Genomic DNA, 13309 nt, shown 5'->3' on the forward strand with positions numbered 1-13309 from the left:
AGTTGTGTGAAGCACTTTGAGTGCTCAGAAGAGTAGTAAAGCACTATATAAGAACCAGTCCATGTATATTGGAATTCCCTTACTCCTCAACACATAATTCTTATAATGTAAATTTAATTTAAATATTACTATGAAATTTTGTACATTTTTAATAAATGATTACTTCAGATAGTTGTTTCATGTATGCCAGTAGTTTATAGTCCTCTCTTATTAACCTTTATTAGTTCCTTTATTAGTGGCCAAAGGAGACGGAGCCAACAGTGTGGACAGCCATGCAGACGAAGGAGCTCTGCAGGACGACCTCATGCTGGCGGTGCAGGCAATGGGGATCTGGAAGGCAACCAGGAGGCCAGTGACGAAGACAGAGCACAAAAGGTAAAAGACTAAATGAACAACTAATTAGGAACTAGAAATATAAAAGATTAAATTAGGAAGCAAAGCTCAAGACAAAGAAACCAGGAACTACACAATAACAAAAAATGACGGTCCAAAAGTCCAAAAACACAAAAACAGGCAGCCAAAAACACCTTAGACCATGGCAATTTTTTTAATTACTCAAATGAAACACACGCATTGTCTTTGCTGATGCTTTATTGCTAGATTTTTGAACGACTATGGAAAAGAAGCATAGAGAGTGGCTTACATTGCCCACAAGCATGGCTGAAATATTTTTGCATATAAAAGTCAAAGACAGAATGCCATGAAATACAAGCACATAGATATTCAGCAGATGGTCAAATCCTTATTCTCTTATTGACTCATCTCTCATCAGTGACATTTAGCATTGAACTCACACATTTACTGACTCCTCATACTTATTCCCAATCTTTCCAAGAAGAACCCCATTTCTGGTGTGGAAAACCTCAGCCAAAGACGGACTCATGGCCGAGGGGATATACTCCTGACACTGGTTCCCACTAAGACTTGGTGCACACTCTACGATGTAGGAAAAGAAGAAGGTCCCATGATTCAGCATGCAGCTGTCGCTCACCTTCCCTGCTCGCAGATCAAATGAACACTCGCCTAACAGATCACTGTTCCAGTAAGTGTCCTCATCATACACAGCAAATTTAAGTTTGTTTTTCATGTTGATGGTGATGGTTCCAAACTCAAATGTTTCTCTCCATCTAGGGTTGTCATCATTACTTATAATATCAGTGCGCTTTTTCTGATCACCATATGTCACCTCCACTGAACCATCTGTCTCAGTCCACTTGTCACCATACAGACCCTTTGCATAAAGTTTGAACACCTTTAAGGTTGCCAGACCTTTCCCAGCAGGACAGCAGTTTGACTTGATGTTCTGGTTACTGTTGCAGACACAAGCACAAGGATCTCTTGCGTTTGATCGGTGCCCAATCTTACAGGTTTCTGAACATTTCTTCAGCACTGCATTTTTCTTAATGTACTGCTCCACTTGTTGCTTCAGTCCTGCCCTGGCAGGATGATTTAATGGCAGTATGGTGTGTAGGGGTTTTAAGTTGTATTGGACCACATCAGGGACACTTTTAAGAGAAATGAGCCAGTTTTTATAGGCCGAGGGGTCAGATTGGCCTGCAAAGAGGATATCACCTCCATCAATATCTCCACCAATGGCTTCTGTGTGCCGCTCATTAAATGAACTGCTGAAACTTTGATTAGACCCCAACTTGTTTTTCTTTCTCTGACAGTGTTCATACTCTGCTTTAATACGGGCAGAATTTGCAAAAGTAGCTGAAGCTTCAACTGACAAACAGTCACTAACATCAGTATCTGTTAGTCCATTCATTGTAGCCATGCAGGTCTTGACAGCAGTGGTTGCTTTAATTTCACCTCCAAGAGACACTTGTGTGATGTAATGTGTTCCATAAGTGTCAATCAGATTGTGATATAATGGCGCAGTTTTAGAGGAATAAGGGGGAATGGAGTCAACTGCCGGCTTGAATTCCTGACTCAAAGGAGGACTTGTTGCCAGTCTGTAGCTGTGGAACAGAAAAGCATATAAATGCATTAATGTCTGAACCATTTTATTTGAATCACTTTAGATTTTTCTTTCTATTAATTCAAAACAGAATCACAATACTAAGGAAACTGCCTCAAACTGTTGAGAAACAGGTGTGTCAAACATATGACCCACAAGTGAATCTGATCCAGTGTTTTGCACCAGGAAGCATTTTTAAAAAAAAAAAAAATCATTATGAAATGATTGCATCTTTACTCAGTCTTAACTAGAGGTACATCATCAGTTTTACATCGTCTTACTGAAAAATGCATTTTAACCATGGCCAGCAATACTGAGGAACAATAATTAAGCTACAGACAGAAACAGGAAAAACTCAGACTTAATGATCTGATTAGTAAAAGTATGATACAATGAATATAAAAATTTTCAGTATATCATTTCTTTACATTTGACAATGTTTTTAATAGTTTTTTATGCGATGGTTTGGCTGCTCCACGCCACATAAAGTGCAATTGGGTTATACATGGCATATACAGTACTGGGAAGGTCACCTTTAAAATGTATTCCACAGAATACATGCCCCAAAGTATATTTTGTAACATATTCCTTTACCTTACTCAATGAGAGTAACATATTCTGAATACTTTGGATTACTTAATATATTATCATGCTTTTTACAACTACATGAATGTACTATTGCTGTGTGATTTATTACTATTACTGCAGGTTACTCGCCATATCAATACCAACTAGATTTTTAAATCTTAATATAAATGAGTAACAGTAGGGGGGACATTAGGTAAGGCTGCACTTTTTGCAGCTCGTATAGAAAACTATTCCGCGCGTATATAAAACAGGTCCACGACTCCGAACCGTAGTAAAGGGACCTCTGACTAATACGTCGGGTTCTGTGTCAGGCTCGTAACCGAAAACTAGCTTTACTTTCTTGTCTGGGTCAACTTTGCTAGCGAGAGACAGAGAGAGGCGTTGAAAGGCTGCTTCAACGGAACTTATTGTTTCGGAGGAAAAGACGAACACAGTGTACAGTCGAGTCTTAATAGCTTACTTACAACTGCGCTCGTCGGGCACTCTTTTTGGCTGCAGTGGTTATTATTATATTTACATGCTTCCATCTCCCGTTTCTGGTTTGTCACAGCTCGTACTTTTTGACTCTCCTTTTTCCTCTCTCCCTCGCGCTCACAGACACATAACGGGAATGGCAGTCCATTCTCCCTGCAGCGCGGACTACACTGCCCATAAGGCTACATTCTTTAGGGCTATGCCTGTAACACTCTGCCTATTGCCTTCATATTAAATACTTTTTTGAATAATGATTTTTAAAAATATGTCTTCACGACATTATGCGGGCTGCAAGTAGGGGTGACATGGGGCGCGGGGTTGAGACACAAGATTTTCAAGATTCAAGATTCTTTATTTGTCACGTGCATGGTTATACAGGTATAACACGCAGGGAAATGTGATGTGATACGCTCCTCGACCGTGCAAAGAAAAAAAGAGAGAGGGACAGACAGAACTTTATATACAGTGAATGAGTATATACAAAGATGACATTATGTGCAGCAAATGGGTGAGTTATGCAAATTATATAAATAGAAATAAAATAAAATAAAACAATGTGGAAATTTACAGCTTGTGTACATTGCGTGGGAAGGGCGTTAAAGTGTCTTGTGCTTTAGCGAGGCCAGAAGGGTCAGGATGATATGAGAATGTGGTGATGAGTCCTGTCTCAGTCACTTAAAGATGATGGGTGGGTGGGGGGGGCTGATTCAACACACAAGCAATAGAGCCTCTTAATGCGTGTTTTGTTTGGGTTTCCACCAGCGTGGAATTACCAAAAATAGGGAACAGTCTAACACATGAAACAGGAAAAGACCACCGTGTACTCCATTTAATTCAACAAAGTAACTGTATTCTGAATACCACCTTTTAAACGGTAACTGGAACGGAATACAGTTACTCATATTTTGTATTTTAAATATGTAACGGCGGTACATGTATTCCGTTACTCCCCATCACTGGGCATATAATTACGAATTGTTTGACACCACTGCTGTAAAATAAAATAAAATAAAAAGTCTCAGTAAATTTTAAAAAAAGAAGACAAATATCCCCTGACATACTCACCTATAGAATTTACAGTTGATCGAATGGTGTAAGAAGGTGTAGCGGTCTTGTTTTGACTTTTTCATGGCAAAGGTGGAATCTCTTGAGTGAGAACCTCCAAAGCCAACCCCAACTGTTACTGAAGGATCTACCGGGATGTCAAGGCCAATTTTCCAGTTGTTGGATACAGATGATGTCGAGTCATTGACAAGAGTTTCAACAGAATCATAGACCACACTGGAGACCTTCAAACTGCACTTGGGCAGGGTTCTCCAGTCCACCACAGCAACAGGGACCTTCTGTTTCTCGCCATTCATGTAACGGTTACAGTACATCCTACAGCTACCATTTCCAATCTTCCATGTTTCAGTGTCGATCACATAGGCACCTTTTCTCTCCATCGTCACAATGTCAAAGCCTTCACCACCCAAGTTGTAACCAGGGACAAAGTGAGCCTTTTCACACTCCTGTGGTGTACCAATGAAGCTCACACTGGATGGAAGGCACAAGGGACTCCATGCCCAACACAGGAGCAGGACGTGCCACAGCTTTGCCATCTGAATGGAATCATTTAACAATGAGAGGAGAATAAATGACTTTTTTTATATGTATAAGTTTGAATATTTCATTTTTTCTAATACAGAAAAGTAGTTTTCACACATGAACAGCAGTGAGACCAGAAATCAACCAGAAACGTACAACAAATGCTCAAGTCAAGAAATTTCTTTAAACAAGAAATAATTCTGTCGTCTTACCCTGACAGTTGACAGCCAGCTCAGATCAATAGCTTCTGTCATCTGAAGTATGCTAAAGTACTGATGTAGAAGTGGAGACTTCATTGTGCTCTTTTCACAGATTTTATTTTTAACTGCTCTCACACCCACAGAAACAATGTGCACTAGTTTTGTTTCCCCTCACACCTCAAGCACATGGGGCAACTGTAGCTTGTGATAACCTCTTGATGCATTACAGAAACCTAATAAACAGTAACACATTATTTTTTGAATAATTACATGAAACACACATGTTGTCTTTGCTGATTCTTTATTGCTAGATTTTTGAACTAAGTGCATTACAGTTTTGAGTTCTCACAAGCATGTTTGAGTTCAAAAAATATTTTTGCACACAGAAACACAGAATGCCATGAAATACAAGCACATAGATATTCAGCAGATGGTCAAATCCTTATTCTCTTATTGACTCATCTCTCATCAGTGACATTTAGCATTGAACTCACACATTTACTGACTCCTCATACTTATTCCCAATCTTTCCAAGAAGAACCCCATTTCTGGTGTGGAAAACCTCAGCCAAAGACGGACTCATGGCCGAGGGGATATACTCCTGACACTGGTTCCCACTAAGACTTGGTGCACACTCTACGGTGTAGGAAAAGAAGAAGGTCCCATGATTCAGCATGCAGCTGTCGCTCACCTTCCCTGCTCGCAGATCAAATGAACACTTGCCTAACAGATCACTGTTCCAGTAACTGTCCTCATCATACACAGCAAATTTAAGTTTGTTTTTCATGTTGATGGTGATGGTTCCAAACTCAAATGTTTCTCTCCATCTAGGGTTGTCATCATTACTTATAATATCAGTGCGCTTTTTCTGATCACCATATGTCACCTCCACTGAACCATCTGTTTGACTCCAGTCATCACCATACAGACCCTTTGCATAAAGTTTGAACACCTTTAAGGTTGCCAGACCTTTCCCAGCAGGACAGCAGTTTGACTTGATGTTCTGGTTACTGTTGCAGACACAAGCACAAGGATCTCTTGCGTTTGATCGGTGCCCAATCTTACAGGTTTCTGAACATTTCTTCAGCACTGCATTTTTCTTAATGTACTGCTCCACTTCTCGCTTCAGTCCCGCCCTGGCAGGATGATTTAATGGCAGTATGGTGTGTAGGGGTTTTAAGTTGTATTGGACCACATCAGGGATACTTTTAAGAGAAATGAGCCAGTTTTTATAGGCCGAGGGGTCAGATTGGCCTGCAAAGAGGATATCACCTCCATCAATATCTCCACCAATGGCTTCTGTGTGCCGCTCATTAAATGAACTGCTGAAACTTTGATTAGACCCCAACTTGTTTTTCTTTCTCTGACAGTGTTCATACTCTGCTTTAATACGGGCAGAATTTGCAAAAGTAGCTGAAGCTTCAACTGACAAACAGTCACTAACATCAGTATCTGTTAGTCCATTCATTGTAGCCATGCAGGTCCTGACAGCAGTGGATGCTTTAATTTCACCTCCAAGAGACACTTGTGTGATGTAATGTGTTCCATAAGTGTCAATCAGATTGTGATATAATGGCGCAGTTTTAGAGGAATAAGGGGGAATGGAGTCAACTGCCGGCTGGAATTCCTGACTCAAAGGAGGACTTGTTGCCAGTCTGTAGCTGTGGAACAGAAAAGCATATAGATAAGTTTAACTTAATTCAAATTGATTCCAACTATCAACATCAGAGAGATGTCAAACATTTGACTCACGGGCCAGATCTGGCCCACCAAAAATCTGGTCCACTGGATGGCTTTTCAAAATGGAAAACTGCTAAGAATAAGCTTTAGACTTTTCACATTATTTTGCACCAGGAAGCACTGTCTTGCAAGTGATGAAAATAATACTTTCAACTGAACAGGAAACTCGTCATCCATTTTAAATCCTGCTGACAAACACATTACTCATGACTATCTACACCAATTAATAATGGTTAAGCCATAGAATGAAAAACTGTAACATTATCAGCTGTTTTGTAACATGGTGAATGCTTTTCACTAGGGCTGGTTATCACTTTCGATTTCTATAACTGATTCGATTCCAATTCAATTCGATTTTGACTCAAACATTCATAAATATTTCATTTCTGACCATTTATCAGTACATATCCATATTTTTATATCTATGTATAAAAACAAAGCTGACACTTGTGAGACCACATCAGTGGTGTAATCATCACAGCAGATACCTTTGTGTCAAAGTAAGTGAAGATAAAACAGAAAAATATGAATGAGTTTTTCCTATCCTGACTTTTTATTGCAGATACGCACCTTAAAAATATTCTCCAGTAGATCAGGTAATGTGCAACATATGAACATTATCTGATGCTGCTGAAGTCAAGCAGAGCAAAGTTACAGAGGTTTTATTCGGTTTTGTCATTATTATTGCAAAAGCTTATATTTCTTCGCTATTGAACAGCAGAAATTCGGCTTTCTTGGCTGAAAGCACTGAATAGACGGTAGACTGGTGCATAACAGAGTAATGCAGAAAACAGAGATTTTTAATGGCAAACTGGTCTTGAAGTACAGAGTGAGAGAAAGCCATGCAGGAAGTGTGATTTTTTTCCTGGTGCAAGCAAAACAGCAAGAGGGAATTTGTTATGTATAAGCCAAAATATATTGTGTGCTATACAAGCTATCACCAGTAGTGGGCACCACGCCCTGTTATGTGCTGTGAAGTCTGGAAGACTTGGCCGTCTACTGTGCATGTACTGACTGCGTGGCCAAGTGTGGATGGAAAACAAACAATAGCATGGTGAAAGGACTTCCGAGCTGTGGATTCGGTGAGCTGCTTTTTCTACAACGAGTCAGAAACGACAGTGTTGGCTGTAGATGCATCATGGCTGGAATGATTGGGCAGATGGATCCCTTTGATGATGCTGGTAAGCAGTGGGCAACATATATTGAACGTTTTGAGCATTGCATCCTGGCTAATGACATTCAGTCTGAGAAACGAGTGCCAGTGCTGCTGTGTGATGGGTCCCAAAACGTATGGTCTGCTGCGTAACCTGGTAGCTCCAAACAAGCCTGCAGTATGACAATATTGTGGGAGTTTTGCAAAGGTTCCGGTTCCACAAGAGGAATCAGGGGGAACAGGAAACAGTCGCACAGTATGTGGTGGTGTTGAAAAGACTGTCAGAACATTGTGAGTTTGGTGTGTATCTGGAAGATGCTCTACAGGACAGATTTGTTTGTGGATTAAAGTGTGAAACTGTGGAGAAGCATCTTTTGACAGAAAAGGATCTCATGTTCTGCAAAGCAGTTGACTATGCCATGTTGGCAGAGACAGCAACACGTGAATTCAGCAGTTAAGTGGCTCTCTTAAAGTGAACACGGTGCTGTCGCAAAAAGGTGATGGATGCCATCGCTGTGGGAAAATGAATCATACTGATGATGACTGCTGGTACAAGGACCGTGACTGTCACCAGTTGGGGAGGAAAGGCCACACGAAACGCATGCGTAAAGGTAGAGCCAGAAGCAGCCAAGATTGGAACAGGAAAGAGAAAGACGGAAAACCTGAACTGAAAGGTAATGCAGTTAAACACAGAGTTAAGGACAAAAAGAGAAGAATTCATCATGTTGCTGGTGAGGAAAGTGAAAGTGAAGGAATCAGATCTGACACTGATAGTGAGTTGGAACTGTATTCATTGTCTCGAAAAGAGAGGGATTCACTTATCTCCCTGATGCCTGTAGTTAACGGGAAGAAAATGAAGATGGAGCTGGATACAGGGGGTGGCGTGTCTTTGCTCCCATGAGAACAGTACAAAAGTATGCTGAGTCAGTTGCTGCTGCAACCCACTGACATCATGCTGAAGACATACACTGGGGAACCGCTGGCACCAGAGTGGTTGAGAATTATTAAACTGAACTTGAAAGACATTCATGCCAGAGAGCAAAGTGGAAATGACAATCTGGGGGCTGTGCTAACAAAACACTCAGCTGTTTTCTCTAAGGAGTTTGGGTCAATGAAAGGAATTAAAGCCAGATTGATTCTTAGGCCTGATAATGTAGCCAAATTCTGTCCACCATGTAACATGCCTTATGCTCTCTGACCTCGAGTGTAGGCTGAACTGAAACGCCTGACTGAACTTGGGGTCTTCACACCAGTGGGGCATAGTGCCTGTCAACAAGAAGGATGGCTCAGTGAGACTGTGTGGGGCTTTCATGGTCACTCTCAATTCACAGCTCTGTGTGGATAAGTACCTACTTCCACGCATTGAGGACCTGTTTGCTTCTCTGGCAGGGGGTCAGCATTTCAGTAAGCTGGGCTTAGCAAATGCCTATCTACAGATGGAGGTAGAAGAGGAGTCTAAGAAGCTGCAGACTATTTTGACTCAAAAAGGGCTGTTCCGTATCAATCATTTACATTTTGGTGGCATCACCAGTGTTGTTTCATATTGGAAAAGATTGGGCCAGTGTCATACAAAGTGAATGTGGGAGCACAAGGAGTGTGGAAACGTCATGTGGATCAGATGCTGACATGTCCTGAGCCAGTATCTCAGCAGGTTGCACTGGATCCTCTGACAGGCACTCTTCACCCTCCTGCCCTCTGCGAGGTGCAACAGGAGTCACCGGACTAAGACCACCAGGTACCAGTACAGCTTCTTCCCTACAGCTGTCAGACTCCTGAACTCTGCCTCCTGACATCTGACCCACATTAAACTCATGGACTGAACAATACACACACCCACAACCACCCATTACTGAACACACAATGGACAAAAACAAACAAATGGCCAACTGTACCATCATACACACAATAATAACATGGACTGAACCACCACTCACAAACACTAGCACTTTATATAACCTCTGTGGAAATTAGCCACATATCTCACTGATCTAAACTGCACTACTGTAAATTCTGTACAGACAATCATTCTGTACAATAATAATTATAGTTCTACAACTGTTTATAACTTGTATAGTTCATATTTCTGTATAGTTTCATATTTTTGTATAGTTTTCATATTTATACCCTGTTCATAGCCTGTACATAGCTTGTACACTCACTACTGCCTGTACATACTTGTAGTTATAGCATATTCATAACTTACCTTCATACCGTGTACATTGTAACATACCATAATAGACCCATATTTTGTACCCTCATACCTATAATAGATCCATTTTTTATTGCTAATATATATTTTGTAATATATCTATATTATTGCTAAAGCACTTTCTCGATAGATGCAAACTGCATTTTGTTGCCTTGTACTTGTGACATGTGCAATGACAATAAATTTTCTATTCTATTCTATTCTAAATGTCACCAGCCCAGAGTGATAGTGACACCTTGCTCCACCCTGGTACATCTCATCAGGAAAAGACTGTTGAACAAGTTCTGCGGACCACAATACCTCCAGAAACACACCAGTCTATTGAAACACTGAGTGTATACAGGTTACAGAAATTGTTAGACATTATCTAGTGAGGGTCACTAAGCCACCCACTTGTTACCGTGTTGTAAAAAAAAGAAAGAAAGAAAGAAAAGAAAAGAAGAAAAAAGAAAAGAAAAAAGTACCATTTAGGTTAAGTGAAATATTTCTGCGGGCAGTGCTGCGGTCGCTTACCTTAGTGGGGAGAAGATGTTATGTATGAAATATACAGTGTGCTATACAAGCTATCGCCCCTGTTATGTGTGTGTAACTTTCTGAAGTCTAAGGAGCTTGGAAAGAAAAACACCGCACTTCTTTAAGTTGCTTGAAGATGTTTCACCTGTTTTAGCTATTTGGTAGTTGTTAAACCAGTTTTGTGAGCTTTAACCTGAGATTCTGGCGTTTCTGGCAAAATACATTAATATTTAAAAGTCGATTCGGGGGTTTAATAAATCGATATCGCATTATTCAAACTAAAATCAATTTGAAGGGTGAAAATCAATTTTTAAAAATTACCCTTACTTTTCACATCATACAATAAAAACATGTAAAAAAAAAAATAAATAAATAAATAAAATATATATATATATATATATATATATATATATATATATATATATATATATATATATATATATATATATATATATATATATATATATATATATATATATATAATGATTTGATTATTCCAGAACACTCCCTGACCCTGTGTGTGTGTGTGTGTGTGGGGGGGGGGGGATGTTTGACACCACTGCAGTAATTGTAATAAATACTTCAGTGACATTTTAAATCACTCTTGATGCTAAACTAAAGAAGAAATACATTAAAAAATAAATAAATAAAAATTACTCAAATAAGAAAAATATCCACTGACATACTCACCCATAGTAATGACAGTTGATCGAATGGTGTAAGAAGGTGTAGCGGTCTTGTTTTGACTTTTTCATAGCAAAGGTGGAATCTCTTGAGTGAGAACCTCCAAAGCCAACCCCAACTGTTACTGAAGGATCTACCGGGATGTCAAGGCCAATTTTCCAGTTGTTGGATACAGATGATGTCGAGTCATTGACAAGAGTTTCAACAGAATCATAGACCACACTGGAGACCTTCAAACTGCACTTGGGCAGGGTTCTCCAGTCCACCACAGCAACAGGGACCTTCTGTTTCTCGCCATTCATGTAACGGTTACAGTACATCCTACAGCTACCATTTCCAATCTTCCATGTTTCAGTGTCGATCACATAGGCACCTTTTCTCTCCATCGTCACAATGTCAAAGCCTTCACCACCCAAGTTGTAACCAGGGACAAAGTGAGCCTTTTCACACTCCTGTGGTGTACCAATGAAGCTCACACTGGATGGAAGGCACAAGGGACTCCATGCCCAACACAGGAGCAGGACGTGCCACAGCTTTGCCATCTGAATGGAATCATTTAACAATGAGAGGAGATTAAATTACATGAACAAAGGGGAAGTTAAACAGTGCAAAATTCCATTCCAGCTTTCTTAGGGCAAGAGGCAGGGTACACCCTGGACAGGTCGCCAGTCTGTCACAGGGCTAACACACAGACACAGACAACCATTCACACTCATATTCAAACCCATAAGTAATTTAGAGCTACCAATTAACTTATCCCCACTAACTGCATGTCTTTGGACTGTAGGAGGAAGCCGGAGTACCCAGAAAGAACCCAAGCAAACACAGGGAGAACATGCAAACACCACACAGACCCTGGACTGATGGACCTTCTTGCTATGAGGCAACAGTGCTAACCGCCATGCTGCCCCCCAGTGTAAACTTAAACACCAAAAATATCCACTATACCTCACCCAAAGATCCTATCTTTTCTGACTACATTTGATTTTGCTCATGTGAAGTATGTGCAGGTAACATTTGAATTCATAGCTAGTGAGCTGTCAACATATATCCTGCTTCTTCCTCACTCTATCCAGGCAGCTTTGTCTACTTTGATATTCTAATGTACATGAATCCTCAAGAGTGAAGAAGCAGTCACCATGTCAGCCTGGCGACAGTGCTGAAGAGAAGCCTGGGGTTGTTCTTATTTTCTTTAATCAGTGATGAATGGCAAGGTGTAGCTTTACAGGGGGTTTTATTTTATAAAGCAAGAAACTCTTTTTCCAGCATAAATAACATAAGATAAGATAAGATAACCTTTATTAGACCCAAATTTGTTGTAGACCTTCTAAATTACTCAGACACCATCTCCTCTCCAGCTAATGGGTTATCTGCTTTAAGATGTGAGTACAAGAGTTACACCAGCAAGCCAAGTACTTCTGATTCAAGGCTTTCAAATTCTGAGGAGCTAAATATGATGTAAATTATAAGTAAATAAATATGATGATCAACTAGTAAATAATTTACTAACAGGGACTGTGAGGGAGATTATATCTCTCGGCCGGCCTCAGAACACTTTGGTGTCCCCCAGATAAGCCACATTTCTAGAAATAATAGTTGCTCCCTCCAAGTGGGATGGATGCTGTGTCTAATAACAAAACATAAAAAGTTTTGCAGTTATCTATAAAGCCCGTGTCATTTTTTGGACACCACTCAGGCAGCCAGCAATATAAATAGAATATTTGGCTAAACATGTTACTCCTTGTAAACAACTAAGAACATATAATATTTCACGATAACAAAATAAACTGTACGGAGTTGAATTTAAAAAAAACTCTTGTTTTGCATAGTTTTGTTACATTAACCATCTTATCTAGTTTCTACTGGTCATGCAGTGACTTCGTGCAGCTCCACTGGAGCATGACCAATGTTTTCAGAGCCACTACACTAAAGTATTAACCAAACGGCAAAAAGAAAATCATACGGAACAAAGGACTTGGTGGTCTTACCTTGACAGCTGACTGAAAGCTTTGGTCAGTACCTTCTATTATCTTACCTAGAGGGTAGTAAAGATGAAAGAGTGAAGTTTAGGTTGCACCACGCTCCTTTATACCTCAGAAATTTAAAACCCACAATCCCACAAAGATGTGTTTTACCTGGTTCACACCAATATCACACATGGGGGAACTGTTTTGTTGTGGCTTGTTAATATGTTCCAGTAA

The 13309-nt window shown here is 40.1% G+C and overlaps 2 protein-coding genes across 2 annotated transcripts; both read right to left on the bottom strand.

Moving 5' to 3' along the window:
* Positions 1-790: 790 nt before the first annotated feature.
* On the bottom strand, positions 791-4905 carry LOC308396063 (perforin-1-like; the record flags this gene model as incomplete). The annotated part of the gene is made up of 3 exons (XM_080881122.1): positions 791-1961; positions 4088-4623; positions 4822-4905. The coding sequence occupies 3 exons, from the start codon at positions 4903-4905 to the stop codon at positions 791-793; spliced, it is 1791 nt and encodes a 596-aa protein (XP_080737248.1).
* A 394-nt stretch (positions 4906-5299) lies between these two features.
* On the bottom strand, positions 5300-11650 carry LOC308395544 (perforin-1-like; the record flags this gene model as incomplete). Its single annotated transcript, XM_080880427.1, has 2 exons — positions 5300-6470; positions 11115-11650. 2 exons carry the CDS (start codon positions 11648-11650, stop codon positions 5300-5302), a joined length of 1707 nt encoding a protein of 568 aa, XP_080736553.1.
* Positions 11651-13309: the final 1659 nt, after the last annotated feature.

Source organism: Rhamphochromis sp. 'chilingali' (genome assembly GCF_963969265.1).
Source record: "Rhamphochromis sp. 'chilingali' genome assembly, chromosome: 4".
NCBI lineage: Eukaryota > Metazoa > Chordata > Actinopteri > Cichliformes > Cichlidae > Rhamphochromis > Rhamphochromis sp. 'chilingali'.